General features: G+C 38.1%; 1 protein-coding gene across 21 annotated transcripts in view; it reads left to right on the top strand.

The window, feature by feature from the left end:
• Positions 1 to 22,690, top strand: part of ICA1 (islet cell autoantigen 1) — a 151,283-nt gene that overhangs the window by 7,725 nt on the left and 120,868 nt on the right. For 11 of the 21 annotated variants that reach the window (XM_045494911.1, XM_045494904.1, XM_045494907.1 and 8 more), the window contains exons 2-4: positions 14,700 to 14,737; positions 18,407 to 18,572; positions 22,357 to 22,429. In XM_045494911.1, coding sequence (XP_045350867.1) covers positions 14,700 to 14,737; positions 18,407 to 18,572; positions 22,357 to 22,429 — 277 coding nt within the window. Of the gene's footprint in view, positions 1 to 14,634; positions 14,738 to 18,406; positions 18,573 to 22,356; positions 22,430 to 22,690 lie in introns of all 21 variants that reach the window. The other 10 variants (XM_045494898.1, XM_045494897.1, XM_045494895.1 and 7 more) reach the window with 5 other exon arrangements.

Below are 22,690 nucleotides of genomic sequence, written 5' to 3'. Positions count from 1 at the left end.
ATACAGAGAAAGAGGAGATAACAAAGAAATTAGAAAAGATTCAAAAGTGCAGAGTGTTTGCTGAGAAATCAAGGAAGGAGAGCTTAGCCAAAGGTCAAGTGAGATGAGCATTTAAATTGGGTTCCTAGTGAAAAACTTTCTGTAGCATGATAGAGAAGGGAACCAGACTATGTGGGCTTAGAAGAACTCAGTGAAGAGAAGGAAGATATGGTAACTGGAGGAAGAGGTTGAAGAAAGGGCAGAAAGGGAGGTTGATTAACTTGAAGGGAAGGGATAATAGATGGGCAGGTACAACAAAGACGGCTAATTGTTGACTGTTGCTGGAGTGTCTCTGTATGGCCTCATAGCATGGCCTATCAGGGCTCCAAGAGGAATTCCTAGAGAGAGTACTCCAGCAAGCACTGTGAAAGCTGCAGAGTGAAGCTGTGTCATACACAATGTTCAGCTTCCACATTGCTTTCTGGAACACTCCAGTCAACAATAGTAGCTAATTCTGTCTTCAGCTATCTGAGCAAGGTGAGAAAGGGCGGAGGGAGTGAGACCTGTCCCTTCCAGACAGAAAGAAGGAAACAGCAGTAGTTATAGTCATGATGCTGGATAGTTCCAAAGAAATGAGCAGTGGTGCAAGAAGAGTGGAGGCTATGAGAGGAGGTGCCTAGCGCAATGCCAAGAGCTGTGATTCCCTACGGTGAATGAGGAGGGAGACTGGTCATCACTCTAGGGAGTTTTCTTCCACCTGCTGCTCCTTGAAGGCCAGGATTTGTATCTTTGTATCTAATGTTCCCTCCTCATTGTTGACATAGGCAGCACAGGCATCATTGTGAAGTAGGTAAACTTTGCATTGGTGCCACGCCACTCCCTCCTTTCTGCTTCCTGCTTCTCTTTTCTCTGCACTCCTGACTTGGACCTGTGCCCCTTTGACTACTTCCTGGTTATTCCACCTACACTACCAGGTATATGCTCATGGCCCTGTCTTTTCTGATCCTCATCAAAAACAAAAAAACAGTTTTGTGCCTTATTCACTCTGGGTGTTGCTGCTATTTAATCCTGTAAGTTTCCTCCCTAAGAAACTAGAGAGAATCTGGAAAAGAGATCTTTGACTAGTTCTCACCATCAGCTAGATGACCCAGTGCAGGCAAGGGGGGCTCTGTTGGTTGTGACATGTGAAAATACAGAACTTCTTTTCTGTCTGCTTCTCTTTGCTCCTGACTTTTATTTTAAGGTCCCATTGCTTCTCCCCCCTCCCCTACCTGGGCTGCCTTCATCCCTTGCTCTGAAGACAGCCCAAACCCAAACATGAGTTAGCAGCTGCAACCTTACTAAGAAAAGTCCTTGAATACATGCCATTTCCAGAGAAAGGAGCTGTGGTAGTTTGTTTACAGGACCTGTGCATAGCATAGACATTTTTAAACTACTTGCTGGTGTGTGCGTATTTCGGTAATTTAAGACTAACAAAAAAGGTTTACTCTGTGCCTTGGAAATTTTGTTCAGCCCTGAGCCTTAGTTCTTTCCCCCTGCGAAAACAGGAAATTATACTAAATGATCTATAAATTCTTCCTAGCTTTCAGTGATCCTGTGAAAACATAAGAAATTATTTGATCATCTCTATGCTGTACTTCACCTTATAAATTTAACGTTAAATAATGAGCTTTGTAAACATTAATGTCTCCCTAATTACCCCAGTTGCTGACATTATGCCTGTGTGTAATTTCGTGGAGTTGTGGTCACTACATTCACATACTTCCATCATGCCTGTAATATTATTAACCATTCATATATTTCTATATATTTGTATATGAATTGTATATAATTTTTTTCATTTGTAAATGTGTATATACACTTTGTAGGTATATATTTATGTGGCATATGTATATATATACATGTAGAGAGAGAGAGAGACTTTATCTTTTCATTTTTGAATTTTTTTTGATGGTCTTATAGTAGTTTATCTACTTTTTATTTCCATGAATCTGATTTGAAACTCTTAGTACATTTTATCCATAGATTTGGACCTTTTTAAAGCAATTTATTATGAAAATGTGGATGCAGTCATTATGTAGGTCATTTAAAAAGACTGTATAAACGTGTGTCTGTATATACACATCTACAGTCTTTGTATATATACATATATATTTAAATATATGAAATTTTATTTTTGTAATGACATTTCTGACAATAATTATCAGAGCTTCTAGGGAGAAAGAACTATTTAAAGGTATTTGTATCTGTACAGAATGTTGGTGACTTGAATTATGAAATTAATTTCTAACTCTTTGCTAATTTGCTCAATGTCTTAGACCAAGGATGTATGCGAAAATATAATAGCAGCCACATATGCAATATAAAAAGTACTAGTTGACACGTTTAAAAAACTAAAAGGGAACAGGTGAAATTAGATAATTTATTTTATTTATTTTTTGATTTTTTAATATGAAATTTATTGTCAAATTGGTTTCCATGCAACACCCAGTGCTCATCTCAACAGGTGCCCTCCTCAATGCCCATCACCCACTTTCCCCTCCCTCCCACCCCCCATCAACCCTCAGTTTATTCTCAGTTTTTAAGAGTCTCTTATGGTTTGGCTCCCTCCCTCTCTAACTTTTTTTTTTCCTCTTCCCCTCCCCCATAGTCTTCTGTTAAGTTTCTCAGGATCCACATAAGAGTGAAAACATATGGTATCTGTCTTTCTCTGTATGACTTATTTCACTTAGCATGACACTCTCCAGTTCCATCCACGTTGCTACAAAAGGCCACATTTCATTCTTTCTCATTGCCTAGTAGTATTCCATTGTATATATAAACCACAACTTCTTTATCCATTCATCAGTTGATGGACATTTAGGCTCTTTCCATAATTTGGCTAAATATATTTTATTTAACCCAATATATTCAAAGTATCATTTTAACATAAAATACAAAAATACACATATAACAGGGGCGCCTGGGTGGTGCAGTCGGTTAAGCATCCGACTTCAGCCAGGTCACGATCTCGCGGCCCGTGAGTTCGAGCCCCGCGTCAGGCTCTGGGCTGATGGCTCAAAGCCTGGAGCCTGTTTCCGATTCTGTGTCTCCCTCTCTCTCTGCCCCTCCCCCGTTCATGCTCTGTCTCTTTCTGTCCCAAAAATAAATAAACGTTGAAAAAAAAAAATTAAAAAAAAAATACACATATAACATATAATTAAATACAAAATAGAATGTATAAGTAGGTATTTACATATAATGTTTTGATACAGCTTTTATAAAAAATATGAATATATACAAATGTGTTGATATAAAATATATATACTTTATATAAATATTAAATATAAATAAAATGTAGATTTATCAGTGAGCCATTTTACCGTTTGGGGGGATATACTAAGTCTTCAAAATCCAGTGTAGACTAAAAGCATACCTATATTCAGACTAGCCATCTTTCAAGTGTCAATATCCATATGTGGCTAGCAGTTACTGTATTTGGACAACACAATGTTAAAAGATACACTTATTTCAGATAATTCTTCTATAAATTTTTTTTAAATTGTTAAGAGTTTTCCAATTGTAAAATGCAGTTTTAAACTATAATTTAAGGAAAACATGTATTACTATCATTTAATAATATTCTGTGCTGGCAGTTGAAGAGTATACAGTATTTCTTTGTAGGAGGTGATTGCGAACTTTATCTGACTCTGTTGTTCCTTCCTATTTCACCTTTTGAAGTTGAGGTTTTAGAGAAAAAACAACCATAAGTACTAGAGATTAAAATCTGTATGCTAAATTTGAATTGACCTTTGAAAGTTATGTAAACCAACCTAAATAAAATCAAAGGTGAGTACAGTTTATAAGCAAGGGTTTTCAAAAATCTTTTCTTTAGCAAAGACAACCTAGTTTTTCTTTTCCTGTCTCTAGTCTTTTAATCCATTTTATATTATTTGTTCTTGTGGATTTCTTTAAGGTTTGTTGTTTTCAAATGCCAGCTTCTTTGTTATTTCTGCCATGGTTTTTTTTGTTGTAGCAGAAAATTCACCATTGATTGTCCTTTGCAAGCTGGTCTTTAATTTTTTTTTTTCCTTTTTTCAACGTTTTTATTTATTTTTGGGACAGAGAGAGACAGAGCATGAACAGGGGAGGGGCAGCGAGAGAGGGTAACACAGAATCGGAAACAGGCTCCAGGCTCTGAGCCATCAGCCCAGAGCCCGACGTGGGGCTCGAACTCACGGACCGCGAGATCGTGACCTGGCTGAAGTCGGACGCTTAACCGACTGCACCACCCAGGCGCCCCTGCAAGCTGGTCTTTAAATAAGAGATGAGCAAAATCTATCTCATGCCCCTTCTGAGCTGTTTGAGGTTTTTTTTCTTATTTTCTTTAATGTTTATTATTTTTGAGAGAGACAGAGACAGAGAGCAGGGAAGGGGCAGAGAGAGACACACAGAATCCGAAGCAGGCTCCAGGCTCTGAGCTGTCAGTGCAGAGCCTGACACAGGGCTTGAACCCACAAACCTTGAGATCATGACCTGAGCTTAAGTTAGATGCTTAACTGACTGAATCACCCAGTCACCCCAATGAGCTATTTGAGTTTTGCGGTTTGTTTGTTTTGTGGGAACATAACATTTTAAACTAACATTAATGGTGAGGATGATGGTCTTTTAGAGAATATCTTGACTTGTTCTTTTTTTAGTTTCTTAGAATATGAAATGCTGTGTTGGATATTTTCCTTTGAGAAATATGTCTTGGGAAAGAGGGAGAAGCTGAGGAGAGCACCAGGTTGCTAATAAGAGATTAGTGTTTCAATTCCAGCTTTCCTTCTTGAGAACTTCCCCATTTTTAGAACCTCAATTATCTCATTTTTAAAAAGGAAGATGTGTTCATTATCTTGAAGCTTTCTCTTAGATATAAATGTCTTTAAACTTAATTAAAGTCAGCTTTATAGTTTTTGTGACTGAGGACATCCGACATGTCAGCTAGCCTGGTCTACTGTTCCACAGACAAGCAAAGTGAGGTTAAGATAGGTGAAGTGACTTGAAGAAGGCACAAATGTGCAGCATGATCATGGGTTTAGTGGCTTTTATTTTGTGTTGGGAGACAAATATTTTGACATTAAAAACTTTACTTTAGAATGTGGTTTTAATAGGTTTAGGGAAGCATTAAGCTTAACTAATGCCTGTATGTAGTATCTGAGCTATATCAATGTGAATTAAATGATCATTTAAAAACATCCTAAGACTCCAGTTCACTAACAGAAAATGCAGATTTTAACAATGATTTGCAGGTGTAGGGCTTAAATAAAAACTCACTCATCTTTTAGCTGCCTTAAATAAGGTTAAGAAATCTATTTTCCTCTCATAAGTTTTGCTGACTCACAAAATTGAAGCATGATTGTGTTTTACTTTTACTTGCAAATTTGTGAAGTGTCAGAAATCACTTGCAGGAGACACAAAACTCAACTAAAAACAGAATCCCATTTAAAGTTACATAGAATGCTCAAGTAATCATAACTTTATCAAAATATGCACAGAAAAGCTATGTGATATCTGAGAGATAGGAAAAACACCTGTAAATGCTACTCAAAATCACATCACTTTATTAATATATATTTTTTATTAAGTAAACTTTGCACCCAGCATGGGGCTCGAAATCATAACCCTCAGATCAAGAGTCACATGCTCTACCAACAGAGTCATCCAGGCCCCAAAATGATGTTACTTTAATTAATATTTAGCTTTTGAAAGCATGGAAGGCTACTTCAACTTCCCACCCTCTGTAGGAATCTTTCAACTATGTGTGAGTGTGATTGAATCAGTATGTGTTTTAAAAATAATATAGTTAATTACGTCTGGAGGAATCATTTTTATGTTTTTACTGAAACTGTTTTAGCATTTATACTTAAAACATACACTTCCTTCTCTTTGTAGAAAATTATAAAAATCATTGACTCCTCCCCCGTTCATGCTCTGTCTCTCTCTGTCCCAAAAATAAATAAACGTTGAAAAAAAAAATTAAAAAAAAAAAGGGGCGCCTGGGTGGCGCAGTCGGTTAAGCGTCCGACTTCAGCCAGGTCACGATCTCGTGGTCCGCGAGTTCGAGCCCCGCATCGGGCTCTGGGCTGATGGCTCAGAGCCTGGAGCCTGTTTCCGATTCTGTGTCTCCCTCTCTCTCTGCCCCTCCCCCATTCATGCTCTGTCTCTCTCTGTCCCAAAAATAAATAAACGTTGAAAAAAAAAATTTAAAAAAAAAAATCATTGACATAAAAAAAAGTGACCAGAGATAATCCTCTGGGGAAAAAAAAGGTGAAAAATGACTTGGAGCAACAGAAATGTACAAACATTAAGTTATTTTTTAACTCAGTCCCTAGAACCTCTGACAGATTTATATTGTTTTCATTAGGCAAGCCATCAGGAGCCCTCATTGAAGCCTTGGCTCTGAAGCTCCTTGGCTTTGTTTTCTCAGACCCATTAGTCACCTCCCCGGATCATAGGTCCCCATGTTATTTCATTTAGTTTTTAACTCTTTGATTTTCCATTTGTTTTAATTTTTATTATTGAAGTATAATTGATATATAGCATTACTATTTTCAGGTGTGTAACATAGTGATTCGACAATTCTATATGGTGTGCAAGAAAGGGGCTTCATTTGATTGTTTCTCAACTCCCTCTAGGCTCTAAATTATATGACGTGCATTAATTCTGAGACTGCACCAGAGAAATAAACCAAAGACAAAGCAAGATATTGAAAACTGGTAATATTTCTAGATGAAAATAATCTCTGAAATAATGGGAAGATGGAATTGGCAGGAAATTACAGATTGTGTAGTTGGAGGCTAAATTCAAGAGGCATTCCACAGGCTTCCAGCATTTGTTATGGATAGAGGATGACCTCTCAAGTGAAGGCAGGACATAGAAGGTGCTCACTCGATGTGAAGTAAACCATAGTGAGTGTCTACCCTCCAGTGGCTATAGAATATATCTAGATGCTGAAAGGGACAGAAGGTGGCCTCAGAGATTGGTCCCTATGTCTCCTCAGCCATGTCTCATCTTTAAGTTTTAGGAATGCACAACTACTTATGGTTGCATGCACACACCATGCAGTTCTGCTGAGCAGGAATTTGGTCATTGTTTTCCCTCTGTCTGGAATAATTACCACCACCTACCCACTACCCACTCCTGCTGCCCCCACTCTTACCCTTCATCTGGCCAGCCTCTACTGATTGTTAGAAACTCAGCCCAGAGGCCACCTGAGAAGCCAGGTCTGGTTCCTCTTCCCTTTTTTTCACCTAACCCTGGACACTTCCTCTGTCATGATACTCATTCTACATCACAGTAACACCTGGCGTTCCCTGACTTCAGGTTCTCCTTTTTGGTTATACACAAATAGCCCTTAAAGTCTGTAGCATGTAGTGATGTGTTTTTACTGAGGTTTAATTTTAATGTTTATTTACTTTTGAGAGAGAGACAGGCAGAGCATAAGCGGGGAGAGGGACAGAAAGAGAGGGAGACACAGAATCCGAAACAGGCTCCAGGCTCCCAGCACAGAGCCTGACATGGGGCTCAGACTCACAAACTGCGAGATCATGACCTGAGCCGAAGTCAGACACTTACTGACTGAGCCACTCAGGTACCCCGAACTGAAGATTTATTTTAGATAATTATTCTTTATTTCATCAAATATAAGAGACCATTGCTCAAGAGACCTTTTACCATTTTATGTTCTGTGAAGAAAAAAAAAAAGTGACTGGCAGACCGTTGACAAGGTATCAATTGTAGGACATATCCTAGCTTCAGGAATGTTGGGATGTGAACAGATTTGCACTTGTTCAGTGATGTGTGGTGCCATGAAGCTGGTGTTTGGGAATGCGTGATTTTACTCTAGGATGCAAATGTACCACTTTGCACCCACATCACTTGAAAAGTGTGTTTCTTATGGGGGAAAAATGGCCCACTTCCCAAAGAAAGCTAAATGCTGGTGTGCACAGCAGTACTGAGGAGCTCTCAGTGATGATTTTTAGTTGGAAAATAGGAATTTTGAATAAGTTGGGAAAAGACAAATTTGGCAGTGACTCAGATCTACAATTCAAGAGAATCCACCATATGCTCAGTACAGATACAGGGAAAAGGGATTCTGGACTCAGTTTCAACTAGTGCTCCATCTAAAAGAAAAACTACTCACTGATGGAAGAGAAAAATCTGCTAAAGTTGGAAAGGTAATTTGAGACTTAAAACTGCACAAGATACACAACACACTTAGAAAATGTGATTCAAGAGAAAGCTTATTGTAATATTTTTCCAGATTCAAAGTACTGATACAGTGAAATGTAACTACTATCTTACCTTTACTCTAAGTGTTTGCTGAAGAGTTTTAAATTCTTTGCATAACTCAAATGTAATTGGAGGTGCCATCAGCTAACTCCATAAGCTCATAGAAAAGGATTCTGGGCCAGAACAAATGTTCACTGTGGCTGAAGCCAGCCTATGTGGAATGAAAATACTTCCCCATGTTAGATTTCCAAGGAGGAGACTCTAGTAGAAGGGTTTAAGGCATCTGAGGACAAACCAACTCCTCTTCTTTGCAACAATGCATCAAACTTTGTTTAACACAGGCTTGCTTTAGCATTCTGAGAACCATGGAGTATTTGGAAAAAACTTTGTCTTAGGTATTGGCCATCTATTGTGTTCCAAATGGCTTTTCAATGGCTGTAGGAAATAAAACGCAAGTTGTAGCCTGTGTGCATGGGTGACTAAAACTGAAGACACCACAGCAAGCATGTAAGAAAAGCATAGAGGAAAAATAAGCAGAATCATTGCCTGGAGCTCCGGTACAAACACTGAATGAAGTATCCCTCATCCCTGTTCCCCCAATTCTCCCCACAAGGCAGAATGGCCTCTCAGCCACATGGGTGTGGCTGAGAACAGCTGTGGTCTTACTGCCTGGCGTGAGGTAAACTACTTCAGGGTGCAGCCTGGCTAAGTCTAGGAGGGTTAGGTTGGTAGGCTTTGTGTCACCTGAGAAGGCGCTGACCTCAGCAGCCCTTCCGCCTTTGAACAGACATCTTTCCCCTTTAGTACAAAGAGGCCACTCCTCACTAACCCATCCCCATACCATCTGGGTTGTTACATCAAAATTAGGAACTTACTGTCTTTTTAAGTAAGCTCAACGGCCAATGGGGGGCTTGAACCCATGACCCCCAGATCAAGAATCACATGCTCTACCCACTTAGCCAGCCAGGAACCCCAGGAATTTGCTTTTTATTGATCTGTTAACTCTTGGGTCCTTACTTCTTTGAGAAAGTCTTAATTTTTATTGACTCATCTGCTTTGTCCTTCCTTGGGGATAGAGTTTAGTGAAACACAAACATTCATATGGTCATATCCTGTGAATTTAACAGTGTCTGTGCTTTTCTTTTTCTTTTCATGGCACTCATGTCATGGAAAGTCCATAAGCAGCTTGATGCTTCCTTTTCTTTGCTTATCTCCCAAAGCAGTATGGCCACAAGCAGAACTTTGGGAAATCTTCTCTGTGCCATTCATTTAAAAAAACATTTTTAAAAAATGTTTATTTATTTTTTAGAGACAGAGAGAGCACGAGCAGGGGAGGGACACCGAGAGAAGGAGACACAGAATCCAGAACAGGCTCCCGGCTCTGAGCACAGAGCCCAATGTGGGGCTCAAACTCATAAACTGAACCATGAGATCATGACCTGAGCTGAAGTCGGACACTCAACTGACTGAGCCACCCAGGTGCCCTATTCTCTCTGCCATTCAAATGCTTGAGACATGATATCATTCATTATGGACTTCTTTCATAAGTGTCTCATGGCAGAAGTGGAGATACAGCCTCCTTTGTAGAATCATGAATTGTAGTATTAGCTAATTTTAGACTTTATAGTGTTTAATAGGGAAAATGATTTTGTAACAGCAGATTTTACAAATTTGGGGGTTCACAAAGATCTTTTTATATGTCCCTTGCAAATTTCAAGAGTCTCCTGGATCTGGACATTATAAGTCTATCTTAATGGCTCAACCTACATTGTCCAGTACTGTACTAATAACCACATGTGGCCATTGAGCACTTAATGTGGCAAGTCTCAATTGAGATGTACTGTAAGTATAAAATACACACCAGATTTCAGATGGTACAAAAACACAGATGCAAAATATATTAGTAAATTACTTATTATATGTTGAAATAATATTTTAGATATATTGAGTTGAATAAAATATATTATTTAAAACTTTTTTACTGTTTCTTTTTACTTTTTTTTATTTTTAATGTTTATTTATATTTGAGAGACAGAGTATGAGCAGGGGAGGGGCAGAGAGAGAGACACAGAATCCGAAGCAGGCTCCAAGCTCTGAGCTGTCAGCACAGAGCCCGATGTGGGGCTTGAACTCACAAACTGCGAGATCATGACCTGAGCCGAAGTCAGACGCTTAGCCCACTGAGCCATCCAGACACCCCTGTTTCTTTTTACTTTTTAACATGGCTATTCAATCATTTAAAATTACATATGTAGCTTATAGTGTATTTCTACTGGACAGAGCTGATCTAGACTGTAGATTCCTTGAGGCTAGGACAGTGCCTGGTGCATATAATTAGATGTGTGGTGCATGTTAGATAAACCAAATTGTTGAACTGAAATGAAGGAATGGATGAGAATTATAATGATTTTTTAAAGTAGTGTTTTTGACGCTGTGAATTTAGAAAGTGGTAGGGCAAGATGAGGTGAATTTTGTGCGGAAATCTTAAAATGTGTGTTAATTGTCCCTGGTGTATGGGGCTGGAGATGGGAGTCCTGACTACAGCTGCCTTCTCATGAGACATTTAGATATGCCCTGTAGAGTTGATCTGATTTTCCCACCCATGATTTCTTTGCTGTAGTACTATATTATAATTCAGCAGGTTAAGATCCATTTCCAGAAAGGGTTTTTCCTGTATGCCATTTAGCTGTGGTATTCAGACTTAATGTGCTTCAAAATCACTTGCAAAGCCTGTTACAAATGCAGATTCCCAGACTGCCCAGAGATTTTGGATCATTAGGTAAAGGAATGAGGCCTAGGAATCTGCCTGTTAACACCCCAGAAGATTCCAGTGTACGTGGCCTATAAACAGTACCTTGAGGAACACTGGCATCATAATCCAGAAATAGCTTAAAAGTCCAAGTAGAAGGGGCAGTGTGCTCAGTGATTTTTTTAAAGTTTTTATTTTTAAGTAATCTCCACACCCAACATGGAGTTCAAAGTTAAAACCGGAGATCAAAAGTTGCGTGCTCCACCAACTGAGCCAGCCAGGCATCCCTTTTGCTCAGTGATTTTTATTATCTATTATTACATGACAAAGAAATTAAATTGTTAAATACTTTAATAATCGAAAATGAAAACGTTTTAGCAAAGGAAACAATCAACAGTGAAAAGGCAACCTACCGAATAGGAGAAAGTATTTGCAAACTGTAAAGGGTTAATATTAAGAATATATAAAGGACTCCTACAATGCAATAACATAATTGTCCAATTGAAAAACTGGCAAAGGGCTTGAATAGACATTTGTCTAAAGAAGATATGCAAATGGATAGTAAGCATTGAAAAGAGGCTCAACATCACTAGTGATCAGGGAAATGTAAATCAAAATCACAGTGAGATACCACCTCACATCCATTAGGGTGACTCCTACCACAAGAAAGAAAGGAAGAAAGAAAGAAAGAAAGAAAAGAAAGAAAGAAAGAAAGAAAGAAAGAGAAAGAGAAAAAGAAGAAAGGAAGGAAGAAAAAGAAAAGGTAAACAACAGGTGTTGGGGAGGATATGGAGAAACTGAAAACCTTGGAGTACTGTTGGTAGGATTTTACAATGGTGCAGTCACTGTGGACAAAAGTATGGAGGTTCCTCAAAAATCAAAAATAGAACTACAATATGAGGGGTGCCTGGGTGGCTCAGTCAGTTAAGTGTCTGACTTCGCCTCAGGTCATGATCACGCGGTTTGTGAGTTGGAGCCCCACATCAGGCTCTCGGCTCTCAGCACAGAGCCCTGCATCAGACTGTCTACTGTTGGCACAGAGCCTGCTCAGATCCTCTGTCCCCCTGTCTCTCTGCCCCTCCCCCTCTCTTGTGCATGTGTGCAAAAGCTTTCTGTAAAAAATAAAACATTAAAAAAAAAAAAAGAACTACCATACGATCTATCAGTCCCATTTCTGGATATGTATATATAAAAAACCTGGATATTTGGACACCCTTGTTCATTGAAGTATTATTCATAGCCAAAATCTGGAAGCAACCTAAATGTCCATCAGTGGATGGATGGGTAAAGAAATAAGCTTTGTACATACAATGGAATATTATTCCACCTTTAAAAAGAAGGAAAATCTGTCATAGGTTACAACATGAATGAACCTTGACACCCTTATGCTAAGTAAAATAAACCAGTCACAAAAATGACATACTGCATGATTTCACTTATATGATGTGTCTAAGATAGTGAAACTCATAGAAACAGGAAGAATGGTGGTTGCCAGTGTTGGGGGGGGGCAGTGGAGGAAATGAGGAATGGTTCAATGAGTATAGAGTTTCAGTCATGCAAGATGAAAAAGTTCTGGAGATCTGTTATATAACAATATACATATAGTTAACAATACTGTAATGCACATTAAAAAATTGTTAAGAGGATAAATTTTGTTTTTTACCACAATTAAAAATAATTAAGTGTTAATTAAAAATGAAAAAGTATCAACTGTCCTAATAGTTCATGGTGAAATTGGACTCAAGGAAAGACTATAATTTTGTTTCCTTGAACAGTACCTTTTCATGGGAAATTTTGTTGGAAGCTTAAAGCTAAATAAAGTAAATGCATACTTGCAGGGAAGCTGTGTGGGTGTTAAGACTAGAAATGAGTGGCCTTTCCATGATTTACTGAGTAGAGGGCAAAGCTTACTCATCATGAATGTCATTCCCAAAGCATCTTGTCCAAAAACTTGGATGCCCTCCAGGAGGAAAAGACATGCTGATTATTGGATGCTGTCATTTCAGAGGCATCCAGACACTCCAGCAAAATGTCTTCCTTCCTCTCTCCTGTCCATACACCTGAAGCCTAGAATTTTAACACTTTCATTTTAGTTTCCTTAAAACATTAAAAAAATTAATCATTGAGTGGCATTGATTGCCAGGACCCTTTCTGATGCAGAGGGAGAACAGGTGGGTTGATTTTGTGGAGTAGCCAGAAGCACTCCTGTGCTGAGCATTCACTCTGGCAGCCAGCATTCTGTGTCTGGACAGAGGCCATTCCTTTAGGTAACAATCTCTCCAGAAACTGGTAGGCAAATGTGGTTGGGTTGGGTTGGTTTGCTCTGCCCCTGAGGATGGCCATTTTCCTGAGTAGGGCAAAGAAAGTGGGGGACAAAAACTAGAGTTACTTCCATATTTACTAATGAGATGAAAATACAATGTTAGGACAGTAAGAACTAAAATAGTCACATTTTCCTCCTTTCTACCCTTTCTTGGTATCTAATGTTAGCCTTTTGTGGGTTTGTGTGTGTGTGTGTGTGTGTGTGTGTGTGTGTGTGATGTTGTTGTTGTTGTTTTGTTTTCAATGTGTTGGCTCATTTTTTGGAAACATTGATTATGAAATATTTTGTTTTCTTTCCTGGCTACCTAAGGACTCTATTTCAAATGAAAATTAAAAATAAAAAATTGAGAGCTATTTCCCAGGGCATGGGAGAGAGATCAGGCAAAGAATTACCTGTGGCTAGGCCAATACCCTCATACACTGGAGGGGTTGTGATTAATTCCCCAATTTCCTTCATCTTCCCTGTGATGGGGAACCCTGGCAAGTTCAGGACCCTATGCCAGAGCCCACATACCAAGGGCTACTTAGGCTAAGGGTCAGTCCCTGGGAGGGGACAGAGTCAGGCAGCAGCATAGCCAAAGGCCAACCACAAGATCAAGTCTTAAGCACCAAAGACCTACTTTTCTTCTTTCCTGTGACCCAGAACAGATTAAGAAGCACCAGGGAGTCTGGACCCTCACAACTCTCCCCACCAAACTCTACAGTTAACACATGATCCTTTGTATTTTCTGCCTTCCAATTCTCTTGGGTAGATGGGTGGGTGGGTGGGGTTTCCTGGTTTGGGGTTTCTCGTGCCAATCTTGTCCCAATTGTCCCAATTTTGGTGTATATGCTGCCAAAGTGAGCACATTTATGAAATATTTCTAATCTATAAAGAGACACATAGATGCAATCTATTCACCATCAGTCTTAACAAAGAGAACGCTATGAGTACAGTTGAAGCTCCTATGTACCCCTCTTGAATAATATCCCCCACCCACTTCTGCAGTACTAAATGCCATCTGGAATTTAGTGTTTATCATTAGCCATTTTTTGTACCTTTACTATATAATATTTGTATACTTCAGTTATTTTGTATTTTGTGGTCTCATATTTTATATAGTCGTTTGCAACCTGCTTTTCTCATGCAATCTGCCTTTTTGCTGCTTATACTTCATCTGGGATATTTCTTCCAGCGTTAAACTATTCTCAACACCAGTGTACAGTGTTACTGAGTAATAGTCTTTGGCCCCTAAAATACAATTATAAATGGTTTAGGATTGGAAAATTTTATGTGTGTCAGATTAACATATAATTATAGTGTTAACTGTTAAACATTTGTTTTATTTCAGGTTATAATATAACTTATCCTCTCATGCTTTTTCCCTGCCCCTTCTCCCCAAATCATCAACAGTAGAAAAAAGAAGAAGAAGAAAACATGTCAGGACACAAATGGTAAGTAATTTGTTGCCTTTTCTGAATTGGGAGAGACTAATGAAAGAAGAAAGCACATTGTATATGTTCAGTAAATCTGTGTTGCATAGAAAAATCATGATTTAGGGGCACCTGGGTGGCTCAGTTGGTTGAGCATCTGACTCTTGATTTTGGCTCAGGTCAGGATTCCATGGTTGTGGGATCAAGCCCTAAATCAGGCTCCACGCTGAGCATGGAGCCTACTTAAGATTCTCTCTCTCTCCCTCTGCCCTTCTCCCCTGCTCACTCTCTCTCAAAGAACAAAAACTAAAAAAACATAAGTAAATAGGTAGATAGAAAGGAATCTGTATAAAAAGAAAAAGAAAAAGAAAAATCAAGAGTCACATTAGCAGTAAATAATGTTAGCCGTTATCCAATATGGAGTTCAGTCAAGTTTAAATATCTTTTCTAAATAAATATGGAAACCAAATAACTAAAAATATTATAAGTTCTTATGTAATGTATATTCTCTTAAGAAATTAATTTACATATAACTTTTCTTTTGAGAATCTAATGGCTTTTCTTACTACCAGTTTTTCAAATGTAATAAGTTGATACTTTTTTTAGCACTATTTTATTTATAGGTTATTAGTGTTATCAGGAAACTTGATATAGGGCAGCTATGAAATAATGAGTGAACACGAACCCAGACTCATTAATTTATAGTCATGACTTCAACCTTCATGAACACTTAGGAGGTAAATATGGTTAGAAGATGATGATGCTGAGTCAAATGTGGTAATCATGGCAATGTTAGCACTGTCATTTACATGCCTATAACACATCTTAGCAGCATATTAAACGTCTTAGAAATTCCAGATCTGCTACAAGCAGTGTTTCTGAACCATTTTGAACTCATGACTGACCAGGCAGGTAGATCTTTGTCATGTTTTATCTCTTGAATTTGTAGCATGAAAAATTGTGATGTGTATTTTCATGTTTCAAATGTACAATTAATTATAAATATACTTTTAATTTTTTAATTTTATTATTATTTTTTAGGAATATGCTTTTTAATCCTTCCTGTCTCAGTAAAGAAGTAATCAGGCCTAAGGCCTCTGTAGTATCAAATGTCACACCTTAAAAGAATTTTTGCATGTCTTAAAATGTAACAAGTTTTAAAGGATAATTAATAAATGGCTAAGGGATTTAGTTTCCCTGAGTATCACCATTTGCCAGCTTTGTAACCAAGAGTTGTCAGACTGTTTTCTTCATTGTTCCATCTTGCTTCGTTAAGACAAAGGGGTGGCTGCATCCTGTGACCCTCATACTGGCTGGCATATCCTGGCAGCAGACTAGGGAAGTAGGTAGTCATGCACCTAAGAGAGACAGGAGAGCCCTAAGAAGTGGGCACTTCCCCAAAGTCTTTTTCCCTCTAACTCTGCCACCGCATTGCTTGCTGCTGAAATGCAGTGGCTGCAGAAAACATTGAAATGAGCCCTGGCCTGGATTTTAATCCTGTGTGACTTTGGGCAGAATTCGTAAGCTTTTGAAACCTAAGATACCTCATTTGTTAAATGACAGTGGTGAGGGGTGTTCATTAGATCTCTGAAGTCCCTTTGTCTTTGTCTTTTTTTTCAAAATGGAATTTTTTTTTAATCCATGACCTTTCACAATAAATAAATAAGTACATAAGTAAGTAAGTAAATAAAAAGGTACAATACAAAGAAGCCCACCCTATTCCCCACTCCTAAAAATTCTGTTTCCCCAAAATAGTTTTGGAGGGTATATCCTTCCAGTCTTTTAATGTTGTTTTTTTTTTTTTTTTTAATGTTTAGTTTTGAGAGAGAGAAAGAGACAGAGTGCGAGCCAGGGAGGAGCAGAGAGAGAGGGAGACACCAAATCTGAAGCAGGCTCCAGGCTCTAAGCTGTCAGCACAGAGCCTGACGCTGGGCTCGAAGTCACAGACTGTGAGATCATTACCTGAACCAAAGTCAGATGCTTAACTGACTGAGCCACCTGGTACCCCCTTCCAATCTTTTAAAGCATATATTTATAGAGATAGATTTTCTCTTTTACATAAAAGTTATATACTTTTCCACTTGTTTTCTCTGATGTGAGCTCATAGTAAAACAATTTTTAATTCAAGTATAGTTGACACACAGTGTTAATTAGTTTCAGGTGTAGAGCATAGTGGTTCAACAAGTCTATACATATAAAAAGAAACTTTTAAATAAGGCAGAAACCATGAAGGTCCCCCAAATCCTACTCCTCTAATGATAACCTTTGTAAAGAAGTTATCTGAAACCCCTTTTGACTTTTTAAGAATAAATTTGTGTGTGGAAAATTGTAAATGCCATCTGGAAGGAGAGTAGAAATCACCAAGTTTCAAGGTATAGGTATTTTTTTGTAGTAATGTAAAGCAACTTATGCTTTAGGACTCAGGTCTGGCACCTTTGGAGTAGTGATAGCATGCAGTGGAAAAAGGTACATGTCTGCAGAGAGGAGGAACAAGGGATCCTGTGTGGACCTGTGCACTAGGAACTCTAGACAGGAGGAGGGTGTAGACAACATGGGGAGATATAGAACACTATGGCAACATTTCTGTCAATATTTGAGGTGCTCTGGTCTTTTACAGAATTTGATTTCATCTCAATTCTTTTTCTAATTTCTTTTTTACATATACTGTGTCCTTCCTGAAAGAATGTTTTTTTTTTTTTTTTCCTATCTGTATTGTAAACATTTATGTTTAAGAAGTTAAAGTTTTAATATCAGGGGCACCTGGTTGGCTCAGTCAGTTAAGCATCCACCTTCGGCTCAGGTCATGATCTCACGGCTCATGAGTTTGAGCCCCACGTTGGGCTTTGTGCTCACAGCTCAGAGCCTGCTTCAGATTCTGTGTCTCTCTCACTCTCTCTGCCCCTTCCCTGCTCTCTCTCTGTCTCTCTTTCTCTCTCTGTCTTTCTCAAAGATAAGTAAACATTTAAAAAAATTTAAATTTTTAGTATCAGAAATCGGTAAAGATTTTTTTAATTGTTTTTTATATTTTTAATTTCATTTCACTGTGGTAAGACTAATTAACATGAGATGTGCCCTTTTAACAACTTTTTAAGTATACAATACAGTTAAGTATAGGTACAGTGTTGTACAGCAAGACATCTAGAATTTACTCATCTTGCATAATTGAAACCTTGCACCCCTTCAGTAATGGTTTCCTATTTCCCTCTCACCCCATCCAGCCTCTTGGTAACCACTGTTTTCCTTTCTGATTCTATGAGTTTGACTGTTTTAGGTACCTCTAGGACACATTTTAAATGTGCTATTTTTCAACCCCTTATCTCTACTTTTCTGCCATCACTTCACTGTCGGCTCTAATGCTAGAGTGGAGAGAACATTGGTGTCTGGCCTTATCTCTATAACTCCCTGGGATGCTTGAACCAGGCACCCTGCCTAGTTTGGCCTTACTTTCTCCACTTGGAAAAGGTGTATGTCCAACCTGCTGGTAGCTAAACTCTTCAAGGTTTAGCTTCTCAATTTCCTGCAAAAGCCCCTTGATTTCCTCACTAACTTTTTTGGTGTAATAACCACATAAGAAAGTATCTATATGTTTGTTAATGTTATTATATAATGGTTAGATAGATTTGTTCACACTAAAATAGCTTAATATTTATGAAAGTCATGAATAAGATGCCTCTTTAAATGTCTTTTTAGCAGTTATCCCTGGGACTTACAGGATCGATATACTCAAGATAAGTCTGTAGTAAATAAGATGCAGCAGAAGTATTGGGAAACGAAGCAAGCCTTTATTAAAGCCACAGGGAAAAAAGAAGATGAGCATGTTGTTGCCTCTGATGCAGACCTGGATGCCAAGCTAGAGGTGAGCTGGTCACCTGAGCAAGCCTAGGCGAGCTTTGTATCTGAAAACATATTGCAAACTAGTTCTTGAGGAAAATCTAGGATGAGGTAAATTCAATTCCAGAATATATATATAGTTTTTTATTTGAGAGAAAGAGAAAGAATCTTAAGTAGGCTGTAGGCTCCACACTCAGCATGGAGCCCAACGTAGGACTCGATCCCACGACCCTGGAATCGTGACCTGAGCTAAAATCAAGAATCGGGTGCTCACCCAACTGAGCCACCCAGGGACCCTAATCCCAGCATATTTTTTTAAAAACCTACAAATTCTTGTGTAACCACTAGTATGCTTCAGTTAATTTGTTTTTCAAGTTTGTGGCTGGATTGCATGGCAAGTGGTAAATTCTCAATAAATGCTTGTTGAAAAAAGTTAATGGAATCAGAAACCCACTGCACATGGTATTACACTAGGGTCAGGCAAATACTTACATTCTAAAAAAGGGAAAAGATGATAGCACAAGATCCTAGTAGAGTCTAATAAAATTCTTGAATGAATTAACTAAGCAGATAATTAGTTAGATTAGTTAAAAATACAGAAAGTTGAATTCCTATCTGGTTGATTCCCAAATACTAATATAACTAGTAGAAGGCCCACTAACTCCCTATCTTGCTAGACATTCTGCCAATAGTTCAGATTAAAATTTAAAAAGCATACTTATCACTTCTGTGAGGAACAGGACACGACCTGATAAGAATTCAAAATGATCTCTAAATTTAACATCAAAGCTAGGGAGTGCCTGGGGTCTCAATTCATTGAACATCCAACTCTTGATTTCTGCTCGGGTCATGATCCCAGGGTCATGGGATCGACCCCCGCTTTGGGCTCCACACACAGTGGGAGCTTAAGCTCTGCTTAAGATCCTCTCTCTCCCTCTCTCCTCCTTTCCCTTTGCCCCTCTCCCCCACCCCCTCTCTCAACAAACAAACAAGCATATAATATAAGCTAAAGATAATGAACTGCACATTTAACAGGACTAGAGTAAAAAGCCCAGGATTTCAAAAGGTTATACTGGAACAGAGAGGCTTAAGGGGACCTATATTAGTTCTTGATTGTATAGAAAGGTCTGTCATGTGGGAGAAGGATAATTCATTTTGTGCCTCTGAGGGGAGAACCAGACCCAGGGCCCCTGTTCATAGTATGTATCTTTCATGAAGATATCCCAAATGTTTATGCATTTGTCTGCCTTACTTCCACTAACAGATCAAATTCCATGTCAGCCTTAATCACCATAGTATCCTCAGCCAGACACACTATACACATTCAGTAAATACTAACTGAATCAGTGTGCGTGTTAATGCAATAAATATCAGTTCGCAGCCCTTTCCCCTGTCTCTGGAATTGTTCAAATTGAAGCTAGGTTTGATGGGAATGTTCTAATGGAGATTGCTAACAGTGGAGAAAAGTAGAACCAGGAGGCATCTGTTCTGATTTTAGTATTCTGCATATAATTGAAATGATTATAAATTGCATATGCTTTTCACGTCTTGTACCTTTATTATTTTTCTTTTTAACAACCCAGTAAATACAAGTATTATTCAAAAAGGAATTCAATATGTAATTATTAGTTCATTAAACACAATATGGTAATTTTATTTTTATGCTTATTCGCCCCGGCAGCATTTTTGCTGAACCAACTGTACTTAAATTAAAATAGCTGCTGTCCGAGGCACGTAACATCCACAGTACTTAGCTGAGACTAATAATGTTACACAATAGAGGTGTTTGTTGCAAACATGTTCAAACTAGTATTGATGTTTGTAGAGGGCATGGATTCCATCAATAAAACATATGTAAATGATGTGGAAACCATTTTGATGTGTCCTTACCCTAAGTTATCCACAGAACACTAGTTTATGAAACAAGAACTTTTATTCTGCCAGCATTAGAAAAGTTTATTGCCAAGTTATAATAATGGTCAGATTCTACTATAATCTGTTGGGAAGTTAATATAGATAGAAATGTTGCACTAAGTTTAAATTTAATGTGTCAAGAATTAGCTGTTAATGAAATATTTTCTCAAGAACAGCTCTTAAGAACAGACAAAAGTAACCTGTGATGGCAGGTCTTTTAGTGAGTGCCACAACATAGTAGATGGTCTTTGGTTTCTTAGTTTGGATGTGGTGAGAAGAGTGTAGGCCTGCGGAAGTGGACATTCCAGAGGTGCGCATTTTATTGCACTTATTTTTTTTAAGTTTATTTATTTTGGAAGAAGTGAGCAAGCGAGGGCATGAGTGGGGGAGGGCCAGAGAGACAGGGAGAAAGAGAACCCCAAGCAGGCTCCATGCTGTCAGCACAGAGCCTGACGTGGGGCCCCATCTCATGAACCGTGAGGTCCGTGACCTGAGCCAAAATCGAGTCAAACACTCAACTGACTGAGCCATCCAGGTGCCCCAGTTGCATTTAATTTACACCTCAGTTTTTTAAAAAAATGAACAGTGACATCAGAACATACTTTTTGAACTTCTTGCTCCTATATTCAGGAATTACTATGTGTTGGTGGTTTCTGACCCAGAATCCTGATATCAAGCATTTGTTAAGGAAGAGATTCAGACTGCTGATTCTCTGTTTTCTTTTATGGTAAAGGTTTTTCTTTTCCCTCTCGCTCTTTTCTAAATAGAGGATACAATGTAATGAAATAAGATATAGCAAAACTTATATTCTTCATGACCAGGTTTTATCATGTTAAGCATTTCAGGAATGGTTTTTAATCTTTTAAGTATATATGCATGCATCTCTTTTTATTAGATAATTGGTCATGTTTATTATGACACACATCCTCTGTTTTAACTCAAACAGTGAAGTACTTCATAATACCAACACATAACTATTACATCACCATGGCCAATAAGACCAAAGAGAGGGGGAAACGTTTTTCTCTGGCTCATTTAGGTGGCTCTTCAGAGACAGAATATTTGCTAGGTTTTCCGACTGATACCAGCCCAGGTCTCTGAGTTGGTAGACAGAGGGTAGAGACAGTGTGAAGTATCAGATTGATTTTCTCTTGAGCTTGTTTGGGTTTCTGAAGCAAAGACCAGGACCACTGTTGGTTAAAATCTAGTTAGATTCTTCTCAGTATCACCCACCTGGTTTTCCATTAACTTCCTCTGATATGGCCTTGGCATTACATTAGATTTCAAATTATCTGTATATCTTATGAAATCATTGGGAAAATGAATGATCAGGGCTACTAGCTAAACTCCGTTTTACCAGATGTCTTCTAAATTAAATATTCAGCTGGTTGATTTTTGTTGGCTTTTTATAGAGTTGTTTAAGCATGCCATAAAACGTATTAGGATCACAAAATAAGCTAATGTTGTGTTTTAAATATGATGCTTAATTGAGGGATCCACATTTGAAAAAAAGACATCAAGTGGAAGAAGAAATAAATTAACTTATGAATGAATATTGGGTCTCTGGTTTACCGAGTTCTCTAATTGGTGCCTTCGTTTAGGATTTCTGTTTTTCAGCTATTATTTCAGTAGTCTGGAGGAAATTATTGTTCTGGAGATCTTAATTAAGATCACAAAGATGATGGATTCCAATAAATATAGAATAACATGAGCATATTTTTAAAGACTCTGGTCACAGTTCCTGCATAGTTTACCACATAACACCAAGCATACTTAGGCTTGCGATCTTATGTTTAGTGAGCAAATCAAACACTATAGTTATGTTCAGTATAATAATTTTTATTTCACTGCTGTCTGGTTTTTTTTTTAACATTTTGTTTGTGTTTTTATTATAGCTGTTTCACTCGATTCAGAGAACCTGTTTGGACTTGTCTAAAGCAATTGTACTCTATCAAAAGAGAATATGTTGTAAGTATGCCCTAAGTATACATATTGATCAGATAAACAGTGAGAAATAGGATATTTTGCCTTAATACATCATTTCATATGTTTAGGAAGTAAGACAAGGAAATTACTATTGAGGAGTGCTGTCTTTGGTCTTTAATTGGTGGGAAGGAGGGTCTCTAATAATTTCATCAGAAATTCTTTACATAGGTTGTGTATCATTCAATGCAAATAACTAGAACAAGAACTTTATATTGGGTCTCCCATGGGTAAGTACTTATCATT

This window comes from Leopardus geoffroyi, chromosome A2 (assembly GCF_018350155.1).
Source record: "Leopardus geoffroyi isolate Oge1 chromosome A2, O.geoffroyi_Oge1_pat1.0, whole genome shotgun sequence".
Lineage (NCBI taxonomy): Eukaryota > Metazoa > Chordata > Mammalia > Carnivora > Felidae > Leopardus > Leopardus geoffroyi.
This window is presented reverse-complemented; position numbering and strand designations above follow the sequence as displayed.